This window comes from Armigeres subalbatus, chromosome 3, assembly GCF_024139115.2.
Source record: "Armigeres subalbatus isolate Guangzhou_Male chromosome 3, GZ_Asu_2, whole genome shotgun sequence".
Taxonomy (NCBI): domain Eukaryota; kingdom Metazoa; phylum Arthropoda; class Insecta; order Diptera; family Culicidae; genus Armigeres; species Armigeres subalbatus.
Window position 1 is genome coordinate 282,858,270 of NC_085141.1, and position 20,873 is coordinate 282,879,142.

General features: G+C 42.1%; 1 protein-coding gene across 1 annotated transcript in view; it reads right to left on the reverse strand.

Moving 5' to 3' along the window:
• Positions 1-20,873, reverse strand: part of LOC134224676 (dynein beta chain, ciliary) — an 82,211-nt gene that overhangs the window by 26,080 nt on the left and 35,258 nt on the right. Inside the window, exons 8-18 of the mRNA XM_062704165.1 lie at positions 12,824-13,339; positions 12,482-12,747; positions 11,956-12,407; positions 11,533-11,893; positions 10,262-11,471; positions 9,929-10,201; positions 9,201-9,230; positions 8,223-9,062; positions 1,182-2,128; positions 808-1,009; positions 36-748 (exon numbers count right to left, since the gene is read on the reverse strand). Of these exons, the coding sequence (XP_062560149.1) occupies positions 36-748; positions 808-1,009; positions 1,182-2,128; positions 8,223-9,062; positions 9,201-9,230; positions 9,929-10,201; positions 10,262-11,471; positions 11,533-11,893; positions 11,956-12,407; positions 12,482-12,747; positions 12,824-13,339 (5,810 nt within the window). The remainder of the gene's footprint in view (positions 1-35; positions 749-807; positions 1,010-1,181; positions 2,129-8,222; positions 9,063-9,200; positions 9,231-9,928; positions 10,202-10,261; positions 11,472-11,532; positions 11,894-11,955; positions 12,408-12,481; positions 12,748-12,823; positions 13,340-20,873) is intronic.

Here is a 20,873-nt window from a genome sequence, read left to right on the forward strand (position 1 = left end):
TTAACAGTAATTGAACATTGCATAACGAAACTCACGGATTCCATCCCAAGTCTTGAGGATTGATGTAGAGAATTCCAGCACGCGATACAGTGGCTGGCGTAGCCGTTCTCAAGTTGGATATTTCAAATATTAGTCGCATGAATGGAGTTAACGCAATGCGTTCATTAGAAGCTAGGGTCAGAACCTTATTGTCGTCCATTACGGTGTTCAAACTCTCTATCCACATGGGATCGATGTCACCATCTAGAATTATCCACTTGGGGTTGTCTCCTGTAAGGCTAGCTTGTTCTCGCATGATAACAGAAAACAGTCCGTCTTTCCATTCTCTGGTCGCTGGATTGATGATTCCAAAGAGTTCATCGTTGGTGACAGCCTTCGGATTTAGGTCGTCAAAGACGGGTTTCTTTTTAATGTTCTGATACGTTTTGTACAGGGTTTTCCAGACTTGTGTCTTTCCAGTGCCCGCGTTACCCACAATGAACACGGAGTGTCGTACTTCTAGAAGTTCTTCCAGCTGGACAACCTTCAAAATAAAATTATCTTCTGGTTGCAAGGCACGATCCAGAGTAGCCTGTTTCACTGTCTTTTCGAATTCCATGTCTCGCTTTCTAGGGACGTCCAGTGCCGGGAAGAGGTCACCAATCAGGCCCATGAAAACAGGCATATCGTCGGTAACAATTTTGGGAATGTTGAAATCTCTCAAGGCTCGCATCAACACTTCTTCTTCTGGGCGACCTGGATCTCCGCGCTGTAAAAATGTGTATGATTTTTTGGACAATCAAACGTATTTGTTATGAAGAAGCATACCTTAAGAGATCCAGCGACGACAAGAACGGACTTGATTGCTCGCAAGCCCCAATCGTAGTGATCCTGTTTGGAAAGCAGTTCTTTACACAGTGTGTACAAAGTGATGAATTTTCTAGCGAGTACTCGAGCGTCTTGGAAGCCTTCTGCGACCAACATAATTTCACAAATCAGTTCGAAATCAGGAACAACCATAGCGCATGGTCTGTGAAAAAGAAAACATTTGCGTATACATCTGATTTTTTTTCTATGTGAACAAGTTTTCTTGCATTTGGCAGATATTTTTTCAAAGGCTTTTAAATTTTGAATTCTTAACGGAGCACATCCTTAGTGATAAAGAAATAGTCTACTTGAATTAAGAAAATTTCCAACCATACCTAAACAAAGCTTTCAAGTTTTCGGGCAGCTCAGTACGACCTGCATAACCTGGATTCATCGTGATGAATATCCCCACTGTCGGAATGCATGCGATGATCTCCCCCATGAAGTTGAACATGTCTTTCTTGTCTCGAATGGCATCCTGTACCGATTTGACCTGCACGGCAACCACCGACAGCACTTCAACGGAGATTCGGTTGAATTCGTCGAAGCAGCCCCAAGCTCCGGTTTGCGCCAGCCCCTTGTAGATATTGCCGCAGGATTTGTAATCCATCTGTTCGGAGCAGTTGAACACGTAGACCATGATGCCAAGTGCTCGACCAAGATCTTTTGTGGTTTCGGTTTTCCCAGTACCGGCAGGTCCAGCGGGGCCACCTCCCATGACCAGATGCAGGGACTGTGTCAGGGTAATGTAGCATCTATCGGTCAGCGGGGTAATCACCAAACGTGGCGTGTTACCAAGATACTCATGACTGTAGACGAACTGGGCATCGCAGATGTTCGCAAAACAGTCCTTTTCGTGGTCGTCCCACCGGTGACGCAATTGGGATTGCCATTGGAAAGCGGAAGCGCTCTCTACTTTTGACTGAATCAGTTTACTAACGACATCTCGCGAATGGACATCGATTGTACAGATGGTCATGATCTTCTGGCGATCGCCTCTGGTCAGCTCACCGAGCAGTAGGGTGATCAGTGTGCTCAGTTGTGAGATTTGCTTTTTGTAGTAATCCTTGATTGCGTTGTCATATCCTTCCTCCAGTCGGCTGAACGCGATGTTGACCTCAGTTGTCCACCAGATTTGCGTCCCGCACAGCGAGACCTGAGCCGGATAGTCGAACAGCCAATGTTCGCGTTGCTTCTCTTCGTATGCTACGACGGCTTCCGCGATGTAATTTCGGAGGGACGATCTCATCGATCTTTGCACTTGGTTCAACCAAACTTCGACCTGGAATATTGAAAACAGTTAGCTATGTATTACGTAAATGTTGAATGGTGTTGAATGATTTTCAATGTATTAAAAACAGGTTCAACGAGGGAGCTTTCCAAATTTTATAATTGTACCTCTTGCTGAAGAACCAACAATAACTAAGTAGCTAAGTAACTAAGTTAGGAGAGATGCCGTGAGCAATCGATATTTTCTATGAGGTTGAGTCATAGTCTAGGATTACAGTTTAAAGTAAAAGTTAGAGCCCATGATCCTTCTGAAAAAGGATAGTTATAAATTGTAGCACATATAGTAAATAGACTATTGCCAGGATAAAAAAACATTTGAAAGGAGTTCAGTTCGGTTCGGTTTTTGCAATTTAACTTAACTTGCCTTCACTTGTCATAAGACGAGTTTATACCATCCCATTGTATTCCACCACTTAATTGTAACTTGACAGATACGAATTTCGACCTCAACAGTACGAGACACTGAAGACGGCCTTTACTGTTGAGGTCGAAATACGTATCTGTCAAGATACGAGACACTAAGTGGTGGAATTCAATGGGATGGTATAAACTCGTCTTATGACAAGTGAAGACATTCCACTAAAAAGCTCAAAATAATTTTCTTATTAACTTGCCTTGTTCTTATCAGAGACGATGTTACGAGGAGCTATTCGAGGCGAGGTATTCGATACTGTGCGTCAGTGACACTTGATGTGAAGAACGATTCAACAGCGCAAGCTGGGATGCCATCGCGCTCTCGTTACACCGGCTTAGCCCTGCCGGTGGGCCTGTACCGGATATTAAAAAGCTATTTTCAGAACCATGTACTATCATACGAGACCGATGCCGGTCAGATAAGCGTTCCAGCAGAAGTTCCGCAAGGTTCAATACTGGGCCCGGTATTATGGAACCTTATGTATGCACTACGTGTTTCTGAAGCTAAAGTTCCTTCCTGCAGGTAAGTAACCTTGAAGGTCTACGGAGAGTCCATTCCCGTAGTAGAACTGACCGCAGCACTCGCGATCAGCACTGTGGCGGATTGGATGAGCGCTAGAGGCCTGGAGCTCGTTCAACATAAGACCGAAGTGGTTATCGTCAACAACCGTAAGTCGGTTGAAAATGCAGTGATTCATGTGGATGAAGTCGCGGTCGCATCAAAGCGGAGTTTAAAGCTCCTTGGGGTAGTAATAGACGACAAGTTTACCTTCAGCAGCCATGTCGACTATGCGTGCAAGGGAAGATCCATAAAGTACGTCACGCAAAAATTGACCCCCCTCTTTGTCACACTTTTTGTATGAAAACTCTAAAAATTTTGTATGATTCGTCACGCTGCTCGGAACCCCCTCTCCCCCCTAGGAGCGTGACGTACTTTGTGGATAGTCCCCAAGAGGGCTTCGACTGTTGTTGCGGCATTATCGAGGATGATTCTCAAAAGTTCCAAGGTGTGTGCCAGTAGACCAAACATATCGAGCTAGATGGAAAGACCCCATGGGGAAGCTCACTTTCATCTGACACAATTCCTGTCAGGCCATGACTGCTTCCGGCAGTACCTCCACAGGTTTGCGCACGCGGTTTGGGCACCGTCTGCCCTGACTGCCCAGGTGTTGATGAAACTGCAGAGCACATACTGTTCGTATGTCCTCGTTTCGATGTCGAAAGAAGAGCAATGCTAGACGTTTGCGGTCGGGACATAATCCCGGATACCCTCATCCAAAGGTGGAGAAATGAAACGCAGCTTCGACTGCAACGAGTGGCTTGCAGAGAATCTGGCAGTAGACAAACATGACTAACTTGTGATTGGCTGGTCAAAGGTTTGCACATGCCAAGGTAAGAGTGTCGCATTGAATGACAACCGCAGTCACCGCCGACATGGTAGAAGAGTGAGCGCATAGGTGTTAGTATGGACTGCACATGCCGAGGTAGGAGGGTGCAAATGGTAAATCTTGATCAGCACAGCGTAGAACTGTTGGTTCGCTATCGACACCTCGAGGCATGGCAGAGGAGAGTAGATTGAGCATGCGAGTCAGCCTCTCGTGGTATGTTAGAGGTAGAGGTGTGCGCCGGTCCACAAATCGTCGGCAGCGGCGTTTGCCTAAATTTTGGTCGGCGGCGGCGGCATTTTCGGCGTCACGCCGAAAGCCATTTTATCCGGCGGCGGCGGCGGCGCGAATCGGCGTGGCAAATTTTTTATGTCGTTGATTGAAAAAAAATCTCCATTATTTTTGTTTTTTTTTTCAAGGCATTAAAGGCACGAACGCAATGTGGAACGGAGTGGCGACGGTAACGGCAGAATTTAACAGAAGTCTAATCCTGCCTTCACCGTTGCTTTCCGTTACATTGCATTCAGAGCCCAACAGGAAAATCTTTTGAATTCCGCTGGAAGAAACTAATGAACTTCCCCAGACAATTTCACAAGTTTTTTTTTTCAAAAACTCATTTGGTAATTATTTTCGGATTTTCCACGAGAACTACTTTGAAGTTTCAAGAATCCGTTAGAATTTTCAAGAGAAGCTGTATGGAAATCACAAGAAAAGTTGTTTGAAATTTCCGCGGAAAATTCTTCGAAATTAACATGAGAAGCTGTTAATATTTTTACGGCATATTGTTTCAAATTTGTACAGGAAAATGTTTGGAATATTCAATGGAAATTCCTGAGAAGTTTCTGTTGAATGTTCTTCAAAGTTTACACTGAAAATGCTTCGGAATATCCGCGGAAGATTCACGAAAAACTTTCTTGAATATATTTACGAGAAATTCTCCGGAATTTCCAAAATGCTTAAGAGTTTTGCTGCAAATTGTTAAAAATGTGGATTTCAATAAACAAAATCTTTTAGTTTCAACGAAAGATTGTGCAGAATTTCTAAATAAAATTCATTGGAATTTGCACGGATTTTTTAGTATGTAATGAATTTTTTTTGGAATTCCCACGTGTTTTTTTTAATGTTCACGGAAAACTGTTCGGCATACTTACGGTAAATTATTCGGGATTTAAGAAAAAATATTTTGATTTCTACAGGAAATTATTTTTATTATCCATTAAAAATTCTATGGGAAATAATTAAAAAAGAGAATTCGTTTGGCCGAAAATCATTCGGTAGAAAACTATTTGACCGAAGAACACGTTGAGCCGAAAGTCATTTAGCCGTATTGCATGTGGCTGAAATAAACGTTTGGGTGAAATACTTATTCATCGAAACGGTTTAGCAACCGAACCGTTTAGCGACCGAACTGATAATTTGGCCGAAAAGCCGTTTACTCTTACATATGGTTTGGCCGAATCATCAGGACAAATATACAGTTTGGCCGAAATGGTCATAGGTCCTAGAAAGGATCATTTGGCAGAAAATGTCAAGGATTCGGCCAAACGACCCTTGCGGCCAAATGACCTTTTCGGGCAAAGCACCATTTCGGCAAATGGTATTTTCGGTCAAATGTCTATTTCGCCTATTTAGCCAAACGACTTTTTTACCAAATGACCAATTCGAGCGTATGTAAATTCGACAGTATGTCCATTTCGGCTAATTGACATTTTCGGCCATATGGGCTTGGCCCAATGGTTTGTTCGGCCAAACATTTCTCGGTATTTTGGCCTTCGGCCTTCCCGTCGTTTTTCCGAAAGTCACACGGCGAAAAGCCATTTATTCGAATTTCATTTGACCAAATAACGTATAAAGCCGAAAGTAATCTGGCCTAAATCCAATTGGCCGAATAGTATGTTTGTCCGAAACGGCTATTCGGCCGAAAATGGTTTTACTGAAAATGCCATGTGAGGGATATTCGGCCGAACTGGTAATTTAACCGAACAAATGTTGCTCTAACAGGTCATTTGGCTGAAATTCCGTTTGGCCGGAAAAGTCGTTTAACGCAATAGATCACTCAAATTCATTCAAATCTATGATTAAAGATTATGATTAATGATTTATTCATCTTTGACAATGATTAATGATTATGATTAACGATTAAATTAACTTTGACATTAATTTATGATTAACGAATAAAACGTTTAGAGTTTGATTAGCGATTACCGATCGTGATTAAATGTTGACAAAATATGTGTATGGTTGATGATTAACGATCGATATGATTAATGATTAAGGAATATGAATAGTCAAATTAAATGATTTTTTTTCAGAAAAAATCTCTGGAATTTCAATGTGATGTTTGTTGGAAATTCTATTAAATCTTCGGAATTTCAAAGCAAAATTCTGTGGACATTTTCAAATTTGAATCGGCGTGGATAATTATAGATCAGCGGCGTGGAAAATTTGAAACGGCGGCGCGCCGATGCAAAAACGTCGGCGGCGGCGGCGTGCCAAAATATGTCGGCGGCGGCGGCGTGGCGCGGCGGCGCACACCTCTAGTTAGAGGTGAGCACCCAAGTCAGACTCGCATGGCATGTCAGAAGTGAGAACCTAAGTAAGTCCCACATGGTGTGTCATAGTGTGTGTCATGAGGAGTGGCAGGGTGTGCTAGAATGAGCACCCAAATAAGTCTCAACTAAGTGTGAGCCAGGTGGCAGGGTGAGCATCCAATTTAGTCTCACATGATGCGTAAAGAATGAGCACGTAAGTAAGCAAGTAAGCAAGTAAGACTCATATGGTGCATCCGAGAGAGTGTCAGAGGGTGTGTTAGAGAGAGCACCCAAGTAAGCATCATATAGAACTAGTGCCTGTGCGAGCGTGAATGAGCGAGTACAGCAAGTTCTGCATATCCTCCAGAAGTAATGCTAATGGTAAATGATGGTACACCCAGGTTTTTTTTTACGCGGTTGGAAATCATTAATTTCTCGGTTAACCTGAACTTTTACAGCTTTTCAAATACTCCCTGAATTTCATCGACGCTGAAGGTCTTAAACGACCAAAACCAAACCGTGTAAAAAAAAACCTGGGTGTATTACCTTCACTGGTCGAGTCCGATACTCCAGTACACTTCTGTGTGGTACCTTGGCAACTACTAAGCATGTGTGCCTCGTCGTGCGTAAATGCATTCTCCTTTGTAAAAAAAACCTTTCAAGTCATATGGTGTAGATAGACTCTATCCAGGCCTGCTACAGCAGAAAGAGACTTTAACACATATTCTCATTTTACTATTTCAAACAAGCTTGGGCTTCGTAATCGTTTGCTTAGTGTACAGTAGGGTGGCTCAAAAAACACTTTTTCAAATTTTTTGATGGGCCGTCTTTTTATTCGGTTCTATTTGATGCCCTGATGTTCTGGACAAAATTTCAGCCAAATCGGTCAACGTTTGGGCGGTGCTAAACTCGTTGGAAGTTTATATGCAAAAATGTATGCAGAAACATCCAAAAACAGTAATTTGCAGTTGGACGGCACTATTTACGATCAAGATTTATGATACTCATTCAGATCTTGTAGAATTAAATACAGAATGTTATGCTGAAAACCGCGAGAAGATTGGAGTTTATTAGGCAAAGATATTAGCATTTTACTGGAGTGTTGCAGGGGTGAATTTATTTCTTTTCAAAGGTAAAAGAAACGAAATTTGCTCAAACCCCACTTCAGAGAAATGCTAATAACTTAGCCGGGCAAACTCTAATCTTCTCGCGGTTTTCTGCATAACATTCTGTATTAAATTTTCCAAGATCTGAATGAGTATCATAGTTCTTCGTCGTAAGTTGTGCCGCCCAACTTCAATTCACTGTTTTTGGATGTTTCTGCATACATTTTTGCATATAAACTTCCAACGAGTTTAGCACCGCCCAAACGTCGACCGATTTGACTAAAATTTTGTCCAGAGCATCAGGGGATCAAATAGAACAGAATAAGAAAGAACAGAATAGAACAGAATAAAAATTGAAAAAAGTGTTTCCCATATTAATTTGAGCCACTCTAGTGTACAGGCATACAATCGGATTGTGCTACGGAGTGTGGGTTTGGTTCAAGTAGCAAAAGCTATGGCGAAGTTTGGCTTCCACAAATACATTATCGAATGAAGGAAGGTCACCTTTATTGTGGTCATTAACCCTGTACAGCTCAACTTTGTGGCACATTGCAAACCAGGCTAATTGTTTCTATTGTCTGTCTATAGTAGAGTCGAATTTATTGGATACGTGGTGATCAAATGGTGAATCGGTGTTTCCAGATACTTACCGGTCCCGTACAGCCGCACAGTTCGTAGAACTTTACATATTCGGTATCCTTGGCGATCATACCAAGGGAAAACTTCGTAGATCCGTCCGGTTCTGTTTGGAATTTCAGTTTGGCAATAGAGTCGAACAGCTTAGTGAGATGCTTGCAGACCACATCCGGTCGGTTGCCGTTACTCAGAATATCCAGCAAATCGGCAGACGATACGAAGTAGAATCTGGGGAAGTACAGCCGTTTCGTTTCTAAGTACTCGGCCAATGCCTTCTCGCACAACGTCAGTTGGCTTTGCAGTTCATCTAGCTTCTCGCACAGCCCGTCCCGGTTGGTAGCGTGAATGACGTTCGATGTTTTGGACATTTCTTCCATCATTACTTTGAAATCCTCATCGATGTGGTCGAAGCGTGCCGAATCGATGGGCAGTTGCTTTCGGATGTCCTCCGAGCTCATGAAGATCGATTCCAGATGGGTCCAGGTGCGCTGGACTTCAAACCACACCGTGATAACCTGATCGGCGGTGGTCAGTTTCTTCTGCCAGCCGGATACCTCCTCGAGGAAATGGGCGACAAACTTGGAGGTCATCAAATTCTGTAGAACAACTTGGTTTTCTTCGAGGGTTTCAATGAGCTCTTCGGAAGCCTTGAGCAGAGAGCTTCCAGTACGTGAATGAATTTCGTGCTCAAATTCCATTGCGGACCACGTGGTGTTTAGGTCACGAAGAATCTTCTCCATGGACATTTCTTTAACCGCTTTGTCAACGATGTTCTTGACCTCCTCTTCGCATTCGTGTAGGTTCAGGGCCAGCAGATCTGACAGGGTAGTATTCTTGTCCATTATGAATTGGACCTAGAATTCAATAATCGAGTTAGCGAGATGCAGTGGAATGTGATTATGTGTCATATAACGAAATTATAATCGTGAGTTAGATGAACGATAATTTTGTTATTGATTTTGAAGGCATATTTACATAGCTTAAAAACTTACTGTAATCTCGGGCGGCAGATTAGCTAAACTCTGTAGAGGGCAAACAACGGTATTTACAGATTTTAGATTACGATTTGGTGTATTTACAGGTTAGGTGTTGGAACATTGACACAGAAAGAGAAAAACAGTAGGGAAAAAAGATCATTAAACATTTAGGTACTTATGTACAAAGCTTTACTTTTTCGATTGATTTGAACAAGGATAAAAGGAGTAAGGGAGCTGGAGGTAATAAAATTATTCCACACATTTAGTGCACGCTCTACCCGTATCACTCAAGTGACATGGTAGACTCGGATAAGGTGCTTTTCAGCTATTCATGCATGCATAACAAACACTCATGGAATGGGTAATTCAATTAGCAACTAACTGTGTTATTTGTGTAGGGTTGCGTGATGTGGAATCATTATGGCATCAAGTTCGCAAGTGATTTCAAAGATCTTGATGTGGGAGCATTTTGTCGGTAGTATGCATCGTGTAGTTAATGTATCAAGAATTGCATTGCATCTAGATGAAAAGCGCCTTTTATTCTAGACCTGCGTGTGACATGTGAGGAATTATTTCACGACCTGTGCAAATTGTATTTTGTTAGCAACAGTCGAGAAATAGTATTCGTGTGTTGCTTTGGAGCGTCATTTCCTCGACTGTTGAACATTGAAGAAATTAAGGATCAAGAAAAAAGGAATATCGAGTCATAGTCGAAACAATTACAATTGGAGCTTCACATTAACCTTTGTCGATGACATAAGTTGATTCCAGTGACGTTCTCGAATTGCTGGATTCTGCAGCTCACCAACGGCCCTCAACGATGTCAGCATGTTCTTTACCGTTGCCTCCAGGGTTGTATACGTATCCCATGGTCGCATTTCCTTGTCTAACAAACGTATGTCCTTTGCAAACTTTTTGCACTCAATGTCCATGTTTTCGACGTCGACCTTACGCCAAGGAGTTGTCTTCCAGTCCTCAATACTTGTGCGTACAATGTAAACGTAATCCCAGAGTTGCTAAAATGTTTACCAAGCGTAAATTCTAGCTTTGCTGAAAGCCATAAGTATTCAAAATACCTTCAACATTTTCATTTCCTTCCGGCATTGCTTCAACAGTTTGAACTCCGGTACCGGGACTTCGAACAGGCTACCGGACTCGTGAATATCCTGCATATCCTTCTCCAAACTTTCCATGTCTCCGTTTATACGATTCAACAAGTTATATGGGAATGTGCAATCGTACTTGAAGAAGTCGTATGTACGGAAGATATCTCTGAACAGGGTAATGTGCACATCGAATGCGGCTATCTTGTTGCGGATGCCGACAACTTCGTTCGCCTGCAGAGGGGCAACTTGCTGTTTAACAGTGAGTGCAATCTTTTTAGTATTGGCCCACTGTTCCGGTAGTTCTTGCAGATACACATTGACCTCTTCTGGGATATCCATGTCATAGTATTTCAGTAGCTCAATGGTCTCCTTCATGGGCTCGAACATTTCGTCAGTAGTTGCGGTGCGTTCTTTAACGTGCAATAGGTACGCCATTATGTTGACCAACCCATCGTAGTCACCTTCCTTCACAACCTGTAGCAAACCTTCGTCTGCTTTCCTGATAAATTTGCCCAAATCCGTGAGACTGTACGTGACGTTAGTAACAAGGTGATCTTTGAACATGTTGCCCCACTTTCGGACAATGTTCAACAGCGACTGCCTGAAAGGTCTAACATCTACTTGGAACCACGCGTTAAAAATCTGGAATGGTTCTATCTTCTCTATTTCAAGGTATAGAGACTCATAGTGATCAATTTGCTCTCGGAAAGCCTCAATTGTTGGTTGGCAAGGTTGTGGTGCTTCTGGATCTTTGTTAGCAATCAATTCCAGCTCATCTGCTTCCAACTGACGGCCGTACTCCAAAAATATTTCCATACTATACTCACGATCCTCCAACCATAGATAACTGTAGCGTTCAAAGTCGCGGCAAAACTGAGCAGCTTCTTGAATCACTCTGTCTACTCCTTGGAGAATTTCCACCTTCATGTCTTGAATATCGGTGTTGTGCATCACTTTTTCGTCATAGGTTTCGGCGGCCTCTTTCAGCAATCTCGGAATTAATGAGGACATGAATGTAATGTCAGTAACTAATGCAGCCAGCAGAAAATTGAAACCATTTGGATCAGTTGGGTTTAGAGATGGTACGAATACCAATTCCGGTTCCAGTAGTTCCAGTCTGGATTCAAACAGCGGTGCAAGGTTATTGTTCGGATCCATGTTCTCAACAAGATATCCCATGCTGAAAATTAACAAAAATAGCTGTACTGAACTAATGGTATTGATGCTTGAGGGTTTTCTACCTGATGCCAATCATAAAAAGCAAACTCTCATAAACAATGTTATCAACAAATTTGACATATTTAACCCAATTGTCCTCATCCTGTGTTTCATCCATTCCGAACAAATGCATGTTCGCATTGAGCAACTGGTGAACCTTAGTTGCAGCAGTGTCCAATTCGGCATATCGCTTTGTTTTACGGTCGTTGCGTTCTTCCAAGCATAGCACTGTATCCTTCTTGGAATCCTTCCTTTCGAACAACGGCGACTTTGCCCATGATGCCATAATCGAACGAATTTCTTTTAAATTATTTTGTATGTTTTGCATACGACCCTGCAGTTGTTCAACAGGATTACGGATTTTGATCATGTACTCGGTGATTCCTGCAAAAAAAAAGCTTTACACTAAGTATTTACTACATATAATACCAAACAAAATCATTCACCTTCAGAATTCCACGTAAGCTCGTTGATCGCCCTCTGTAGTAGTTCGTCGATCACTTTTATCTCGCCCTTTATCAATTCCAGTTCCACCTCGGTGCAATTACGCCTTATTTTGTTGTACCATTCCACAGTTTTCTCCAAATTCAAAGTATACGATCGGTATACATCACTTTTTTCAGAAAACTCCAGCCCACGATCAGGGACGCCCTCTTTCTCCATCAGGCGAAGATAGTGAACTTCTCTCAAGATCGAAGACAAATGAGGACTGAAATTCAGCGCCAGTTCAGCACTGTTACGTTTCCTCACGATCAACGGCTTGTCCAGGTTTTCCTCGATCGTTTCGTCGACCGTTTCTGCCCATGCTTCGAAGATCGATCGTTCGAACGCTTTCAATTTCTCAATCAGCTCATCGTATCGGATGACCAGAATCAAGCCTTCGTCCGACTGCACAACCCTGCAACATGGATACAAAGCGCGAAGAATAACTTCCTCTTATCTACCCCGCCCCACTCCGACAGTCGAACTTACGGGTGCTGCAAAGTCTGAAACTGCTTGATCGGCTTAGTGATCCGGTTAGTTAGTTGTAGGACCCAGCGCAGACAAGCCGTTACCGGAGGAGCACTTCGATCAACGAATATATGCCCGTCCTTGCGATGGTACTCCATTTGCATATCGAAGATATCCTCGCAAGTGCTGAGCTCTTCGTCGATCATGTACAATATCTGGCGGTACTTGCCGGTGAATTCCTCTCGGATCTTCGGGCGATCCAGCACGGTTCCAACTATGCTGATCAGCTGTAAAATCGAACATATATTGAACCCCTCTGTTCGAAAATTTACCTTCGATTGAATAATCGAGCTTACGAAATACCTTGAAAACACTTTCCAAGTTGTGGCAATCATCGAATGCCTGACATAGAATGGCTGCTAGTTTCAAATCCAGCTCCAGGATGCGATCTTGGAACTTGACGAAGTCCTCTTTGAAGGTCGGATCGTCCGGATCCAACACGTCGTAGGTTTTCGAGGCAAACACCGAAAAACATTGGTTGAACTCAACGGAAACGCCGGTGATGCGTGCGCTAAGTGCCCGCCCTTTCAGGCCGCCGATTTCAACTTTCTCAAGCTTGAGAAATTCGATCACCGTATTAAAGAACCACTGGATGGTGAACAGTCGTTCAAGGAACGCGTTGAATCTCTCAAAAACGGCGTTCGGGTGGAAAGTCCAGTTGACCACAGGGCGGTCTTTAAAGAACGGAGCGATGTTGTCTTTGTATTCGTCGTACACGGTACGGAAGTACTTGAGAATTTGAATCGACAGCGATATACGCTGCATGGCCTCATCGATGTCACTATGGAAGATCGATGACGGGTCGAGGAACCGTTTGGCCTACAAGTATGATTGCTTGATTCAACATGATGTGTGGTATGAAGTGGAATGATGGCGAATGAAAAAGAAGCTCAACAAGTTCATGATCACCAATCCCATATTTTCGAAATATTTCTGAGATGTAACTCAGATTGCTACCATGAAATTATGTGATACATTAACGATCAGTCATTGAACTTATGAATGAATTGTAAAAATATGAAACTATCAATGCTTTGAGCTGTTCATGAAAAATTCAACAAATCTTTATATTCCGGCACATAAAATGTTTGAAAAAACATCATAAAAGTTTAAAATTGGCTTTAGATCTGATCTTTTTATTTTTTTTTTAAATTAGCTACATTACACCATGAGAATAGAAATTTATACATTAAATAACTCAAAGGACTTCCACCGTAATAATAGAGATTTTTATGCTAGAAACTTTTTTTCTTCCATTGACCGTAAGTGTATTATTTTTCCCAGATCAAACATAGTACATTATATTACAAATATAGTTAACATACTGGTAATGTAGCACAATGAATCTAGTCTTTTACCGTACATAGAGCGTGAAAATTGATACTAAAAAGAGCAATACATCCGGTTCTGTTTTTACACGGTTGGGTTTGAGTCGATTGAGACCTTTAGCGTCAATGAAACTATGGGTTAACCCCACGAAAAAAATTCGCAAAAAATCAAAGAAAATTCAGGGGGCATTTAAAAAAATAATTGAAAATTCAGGTTTATCGAGAATTTAAAGAATACCAACCGTGTAAAAAAGTATTGGGTGTACCAGCATTCATACTTAATTTCGATGTTTGTTTTTCTCATTAAAATAAATGTGTTGGTCGTGGTTTTTCCAAACCTCATTAGCCGCAATTTTGCTGTCCTGTAATGCTTTATCATTGCATATGCTCATGCTTTTTGTGGTCCTTAGAATAAAAGGTGTTCACAGTATTTGCTCCGGGTCATTCAAAAAAGAACGAGACAAGAGGTTTGCGCAGGCCCAATAAGCCGTCTGGAAAACCAATAATTACGAACAATATAAGAGATACTGCGACTCGATATAATCGGAAAAGACCTAGGCGACGAATAAAGGATCACGATTGGAAGCTTGGCTCATGGAACTGCAAGTCGCTAGACTTCGAAGGTTGCGACGGGATAATATACGATGAATCACATCTCCGCAACTTCGACGTCGTAGCGCTGCAGGAAATCTGCTGGACAAGACAGAAAGTGTGGAAAAGCGGGGATCGAGCGGCCACCTTCTACCAAAGCTGTGGCACCACCAACGAGCTGGGAACCGGCTTCATAGTGCTGGGTAAGATGCGCCAACGCGTGATTGGGTGGCAGCCAATCAACGCAAGGATGTGCAAGCTGAGGATTAAAGGCCGTTTCTTCAACTATAGCATCATCAACGTGCACTGCCCACACGAATGGAGACCCGACGACGAGAAAGAAGCGTTCTATGCACAGCTGGAGCAGACATACGATGGATGCCCACCGCGGGACGTCAAATCGTGACATGAACGCACAGGTAGGAAGAGAGGAAACGGACCGGATAGTCTGCACACCGTATCGAATGACAACGGCCAACGATGCATAAACTTCGCAGCCTCCCGCGGAATGGTAGCCCGAAGCACCTTCTTTCTCTGCAAAAATATCCACAAGTCCACGTGGAAATCACCTAACCAAGAAACGAAAAACCAAATCGACCACGTTCTAATCGACGGTAAATCCTTCTCCGACATCACGAACGTCCGTACTTACCGCAGTGCGAATATTGAATCCGACCACTACCTCGTTGCAGTATGCCTGCGCTCAAAACTCTCGACGGTGTACAACACGTGTCGAAGTCGGACGCCGCGGATTAGCATTGGGCGGCTACAAGACGGTAGACTAGCCCAAGACTACGCGCAGCAGCTGGAAGTGGCACTTCCAACGGAAGAACAGCTAGGCGCAGCGTCTCTTGAGGATGGCTGGAGAGATATTCGATCCGCCATTGGTAGCACAGCAACCGTTGCACTTGACACGGTGCCCCCGGATCAGAGAAACGACTGGTATGACGGCGAATGTGAGCAGTTAGTAGAAGAGAAGAATGCAGCATGGGCGAGATTGCTGCAACACCGCACGAGGGCGAACGAGGCACGATATAAACGGGCGCGGAACAGACGAAACTCGATTTCCCGGAGGAACAAGCGCCAGCAGGAAGATCGAGACCGTGAAGAGCCGGAGCAACTGTACCGCGCTAATAACACATGAAAGTTCTATGAGAAGTTAAACCGTTCACGTAAGGGCCACTTGCCACAGCCTGATATGTGTAAAGACATAAACGGGAACCTTCTTACGAACGAGCGTGAGGTGATCCAAAGGTGGCGGCAGAACTACGAAGAACACCTGAATGGCGATGTGGCAGACAAAGATGGCGGTATGGTTATGGACCTAGCAGAACGCGCACAGGACATAATTTTACCGGCTCCGGATCTCCAGGCAATCCAGGAGGAGATTGGCCGGCCGAAGAACAACAAAGCCCCTGGGGTTGACCAAGTACCAGGAGAGCTATTTAAACACGGTGGTAAGGCACTGGCTAGAGCGCTGCACTGGGTCATTACCACGATTTGGGAGGAGGAAGTTTTGCCGCAGGAGTGAATGGAAGGTGTCGTGTGTCCCATCTACAAAAAGGGCGATAAGCTGGATTGTAGCAACTACCGCGCAATCACATTGCTGAACGCCGCCTGCAACTCTCCCAAATTTTATGCCGCTGACTAACACCAATTGCAAGGGAGTTCGTGGGGCAGTACTAGGCGGGTTTTATGGGCGAACACTCCACCACGGACCAGGTGTTCCCCATTCGCCAAGTACTGTAGAAATGCCGCGAATACATCGTGCCCACACATTATCTGTTCATCGACTTCAAAGCCGCATATGATACAATCGATCGGGACCAGCTATGGCAGCTAATGGACGAACACGGATTTCCGAATAAACTGACACGGTTGATCAAAGCGACGATGGATCGTGTGATGTGCGTAGTTCGAGTTTCAGGGGGGGGGACTAGAAGAATTTGTGTACTAGGGCTCACTGGTAACTGCCGAAAACGTAACCAGCAGAGAAATTCGGAGACGCATAGTGGCTGGAAATCGTACCTACTTTGGACTCCGCAAGACGCTCCAATCGAATAGAGTTCGCCGCCGTACCAAACTGACAATCTACAAAACGCTCATTAGACCGGTAGTCCTCTACGGACACGGGACCTGGAAGATACTCGTGGAGGACTAACGCGCACTTGGAGTTTTCGAAAGGAAAGTGCTGCGTTCCATCTATGGTGGAGTGCAGATGGCGCACGTGGAGGAGGCGAATGAACCACGGGTTGCATGAACTGCTGGGAGAACCATCCATCGTTCACACCGTGAAAATCGGACGACTTCAGTGGGTCGGGTACGTAGCCAGAATATCGAACAGTAACCCGGTTAAAATGGTTCTCGACAATGATCCGACGAGCACAAGAAGGCAAGGTGCGCAGCGGGCAAGGTGGATCGATCAGGTGGAAGATGACTTGCGGACCCTCCGTAGCCTGTGTGGTTGGCGACGTGTAGCCATGGACCGAGCCGAATGGAGAAGACTCTTATATACCGCACAGGCTACTTCGGCCTTAGTCTGAATAAATATAATATAATATACATATGTTCTTGTGCTATCCACGAAACCTCTAGGATAAGGCTTCAGTTTTACAAAAATTCCCTAGGGAAAGGCCATAAGGCCTACACGTGTAGCCAAAGATGTGTCGACTTGTTTCAAAAGTGGTACATGCTCTTTGTGGTCCTTACAAAAGAATGTGATCATTACATATGTTCTGCGTTATCCAAGAAATCTCTGGGGTAAGGCCCTAGGATCTACATGCGTTAGAACAGAATGTGACCTTGTCATTTCTTGGACGGAACAGAACATATTCCCTGAACACATTCTATCCCAAGTACCACAAGCAGCCATATTTGATACAAGCTGATAAATCTTCAGAAGCGAGTGTGAATTTTAATGTCTTACTTCGGGGATTTATTGAATAGCTTTGAACATATGATGAGAACACATTATATTCTAGCACAAGCATGATGCGCAACATCTTTTAAATAGCGTCTTGTTTTTAATAGATTGTATTGGATACTTTGAAATTACATCATGTCCCATTAAAGTTACTTTCCAGGTTCAGAAACATACTAGATTTCACTTTCGTTCCTTTTTTGACTTTGCATTACAAATGACTTCTTGGATAATTATAGGTTGTTGCATGTCAGAAACAAAACAAATAAGTTACACAAATAGTGATTTTCTGTTTGCCAAAATGTTTAAACAACGTTTAAACGGTGACAAAACGCTTTGTCCTCAACTGAGCAGCATTCTATATTTAGCAGTCCCCTGCATGTTCCCTAAAAAATGAAATGAAAATGACTTTGTTGTATACATAGGGTTACTGCTCCTGGACTTCATCTCATAGCTCCGATATTGGTATCACGAAAAACAAAGTAATGAAAAGGTATTTGGTTTGTTTATTATTTTTGTGATTTTTTTCAGCAGTGAGCACGCATGTTAGCAAAAAGAAGCGACGAAATTGGTGCCGTATTTCTTTGTTCCACGATAAGATGAATATATGTTCAGTGAGATGGAAAACGGAACAGTTCCCCTATGTTGTGCATTTGTTGACAGATTCTTCAAGAAAGTTGTAAATTTGCTTAGGGTGACCATGTGAAATTTTTTCCAAAGGAGGACAATTCACCCAAATCGTAGCGAAAAAGGAGGACATTTGGTTAAAAAAGGAGGACATAAAAAACGTCGATTGATTTTTGGTTTTCAATATGATCAAGAATATTATATTGTCGGGGTTCTGCCAAATCACACCAAGCGCCAATGCAAAATTTCCATTTTTTTGGCCAAAGTTTTCGTGTAACAGATTTAATTAATCAGAAATCACATCGGACATCGTTCAACGCCATAACTGAGGATATCCTACAACAAATGTACTCATGAATTGACATAAAATACATTCCGTTTTCCTTTTGCGGACAAAATATCACAAGTCAGTCAAAAAGCCGCTTGGTGCGGTTTGGCTGAACCCCGACCATATTTAACAGAATTTTGCACACGAAAGTCTATTGGAAAAAGTCTTTGTAAGTCGACGCAAATACGACATCTTTTACTTTGTTAACATACGATTAACTTTATCATCTCCAAATGGAACAGTCGCAATATACCTAGTCTATATAAATCACTATCGAGTTATGAACTACCAGCTGCACCATTTTAATAATGGGAAGGTTTGAGCTTCAATTGAAATCAGCAGTGAACAAATGTTGCATATTATTATGCTGGCATTTTAAGCGGTATTCCACCGAATTTTAACGAGAAAAGTTCATCGTTTATGATTCTGAATTTTTTGCAATATATTACTGTCCGAACATTAGGTTCTGTTCTAGCATAAGGCAGTTCGATGGGTGTAAACTTGAAGAAAACTATCAGAAGCATTTGCATTTTTTCCTAATCCATTGCTCACTATTTCGATTCTTCTTGTATCTTCGACACCTGTATTACTGTAATTCACGCATTTCATTTTCGATAGGGAAAATTGCAAGGATTGCAGCTGTCTCGTTCTCAAAAAACATTAAAAGGTTAACGTTTTATCCTGCCCGACATTTCGGCTGCTAGATGTTGCCTTTTTTAAGGGATAAAATTGGTCAATCGTTCTCGTCCTATATCTTACGAAAACGATTGACCAATTTTTCCCTTGAAAAGGCCGCATCCAATGACCGAAAAAACGTTAACCGTTTAATGGGTCTTTAGACTGAGATAGCCGTAATTCTTACATGGAAATTATTTCCAGTCGTCTTTTACCATACTAAGTCATGGAGGAAAATATTGCAGATTAGGAAGCAGAAACGCCAACGTGTGCAACGTTTTGTTTGCGAATGGATCTCTGTTGTATTATTGTTTGTTAGACTAAAATCTCATCAGAAATAGTTATTTATGCAACTATTAGCTCAAAATTTTCAAAAAGGAGGACATTTTAGCGCAAAAGGAGGACATCTGATTCTTAATGAAAAAGGAGGACATGGTGTTTTTATTTTCATTATAGCCGCAAGATCTTGCGCTTACTGTGTTACAAAACAGTTCCACGTACAGGGTGATGGGGAAAACAAGGTGAACCAGGAAAAACCGGAAATTGAAAATTACCTGAAAAATGTCGGGAAATATGCGGTAAAAAAATTTGATAATCTGCATTTTTTTCGTAAAAACTAAAGCAGCAAACTCAAATTTCATGAGAGAATTGGCAGTCTCGTTCCATTCTATTTCTTACAATTTTCCGTACATACTGAAAACTGGACACATACATTTTTTATTATCCATTTTTTAATTCATTTCACAAATATGAATCTGATGCTTTAGAAAGGCAAAATGCATGAACGGCATGAGTTATTTCTTGTAGAAAATGCTCACAGAATCCTTCACAGATTTTCATTATACATTCGCAAATTAAACGTTGCACGCGGTTTCGTTTTTTGTTTCCTAATATGGGATATTTTTCTTTAAGTTTTCAAATAAAATCAATGTGAAATATTGATTAGGAAAAATGTAAATGTTTCTAAAAAATTTCCTACAAGTATACACACATCGAATTGCCTTTGGAACGCATAGCATAAGGTACCCCGGGGCAAGTGGGACCTAAAAAAACGCTAGTTCAGCAAAATTGTTAACGCATACTTAGAAAACAGGGTATTTCAGGACATTAACCACGGATACATCATTATATGCTTCCGTTGTTGAAGTGTAGACGTGTTGTAAGCCATTTATTCAGTTATAAAAAATATTGTTTGTGATATAAATAAATTTACCTGTGGGACCCACTTACCCCTTCAAACGGGGTAAGTGGGACCTATTCTACTTTATACTGTCGAACGTAACTTATTTGAATAATGTAGATAAAATGTTCATATAATTTTTGAGTCGTATTATTTCAGATCATGGATGGAGGTTTATTGCTTGTCAGACTTTTGTTTTTTGCAAAAAGAAAGGGATTACAATGTTAGCAAATATAAAAACAAGACAACAGCCGGTTTACTGATTAATTGGCTGTTGCCTTGCTTTCCATTAGCTTACTTTTTTTACCAAATGTGTTGGATGGAAAGGATAAGCAAATCTTTGATCACTTTTCGAATGAATGTTTCTCTGCCTAGAACACAAATTGTTACATAAATTAGAACTTCAAAAGGAACGTTTTTTTATTCAGGCGATGCGCAGTGTTGTGAATTTGTAATAGAACGAAATGGCCAATTTATGCCTTAAGCATTTTATTTATCTGAAAATCTGTTAATCTGATGCGAAGTTTAAAAATAGCAAAACACAAGACAAAACCTGTTGATCTTTGTGGGATTGTTTGCACTGTCAACGGAAAATTTCGCATAGTTATAACCATTGTTTTTTTCATGAGGGAGATCATTTTCAGGAAGTAAAATACAGATTTGGTTAATCAACTGTACACTACTTCTTAACAACGAAACCAATG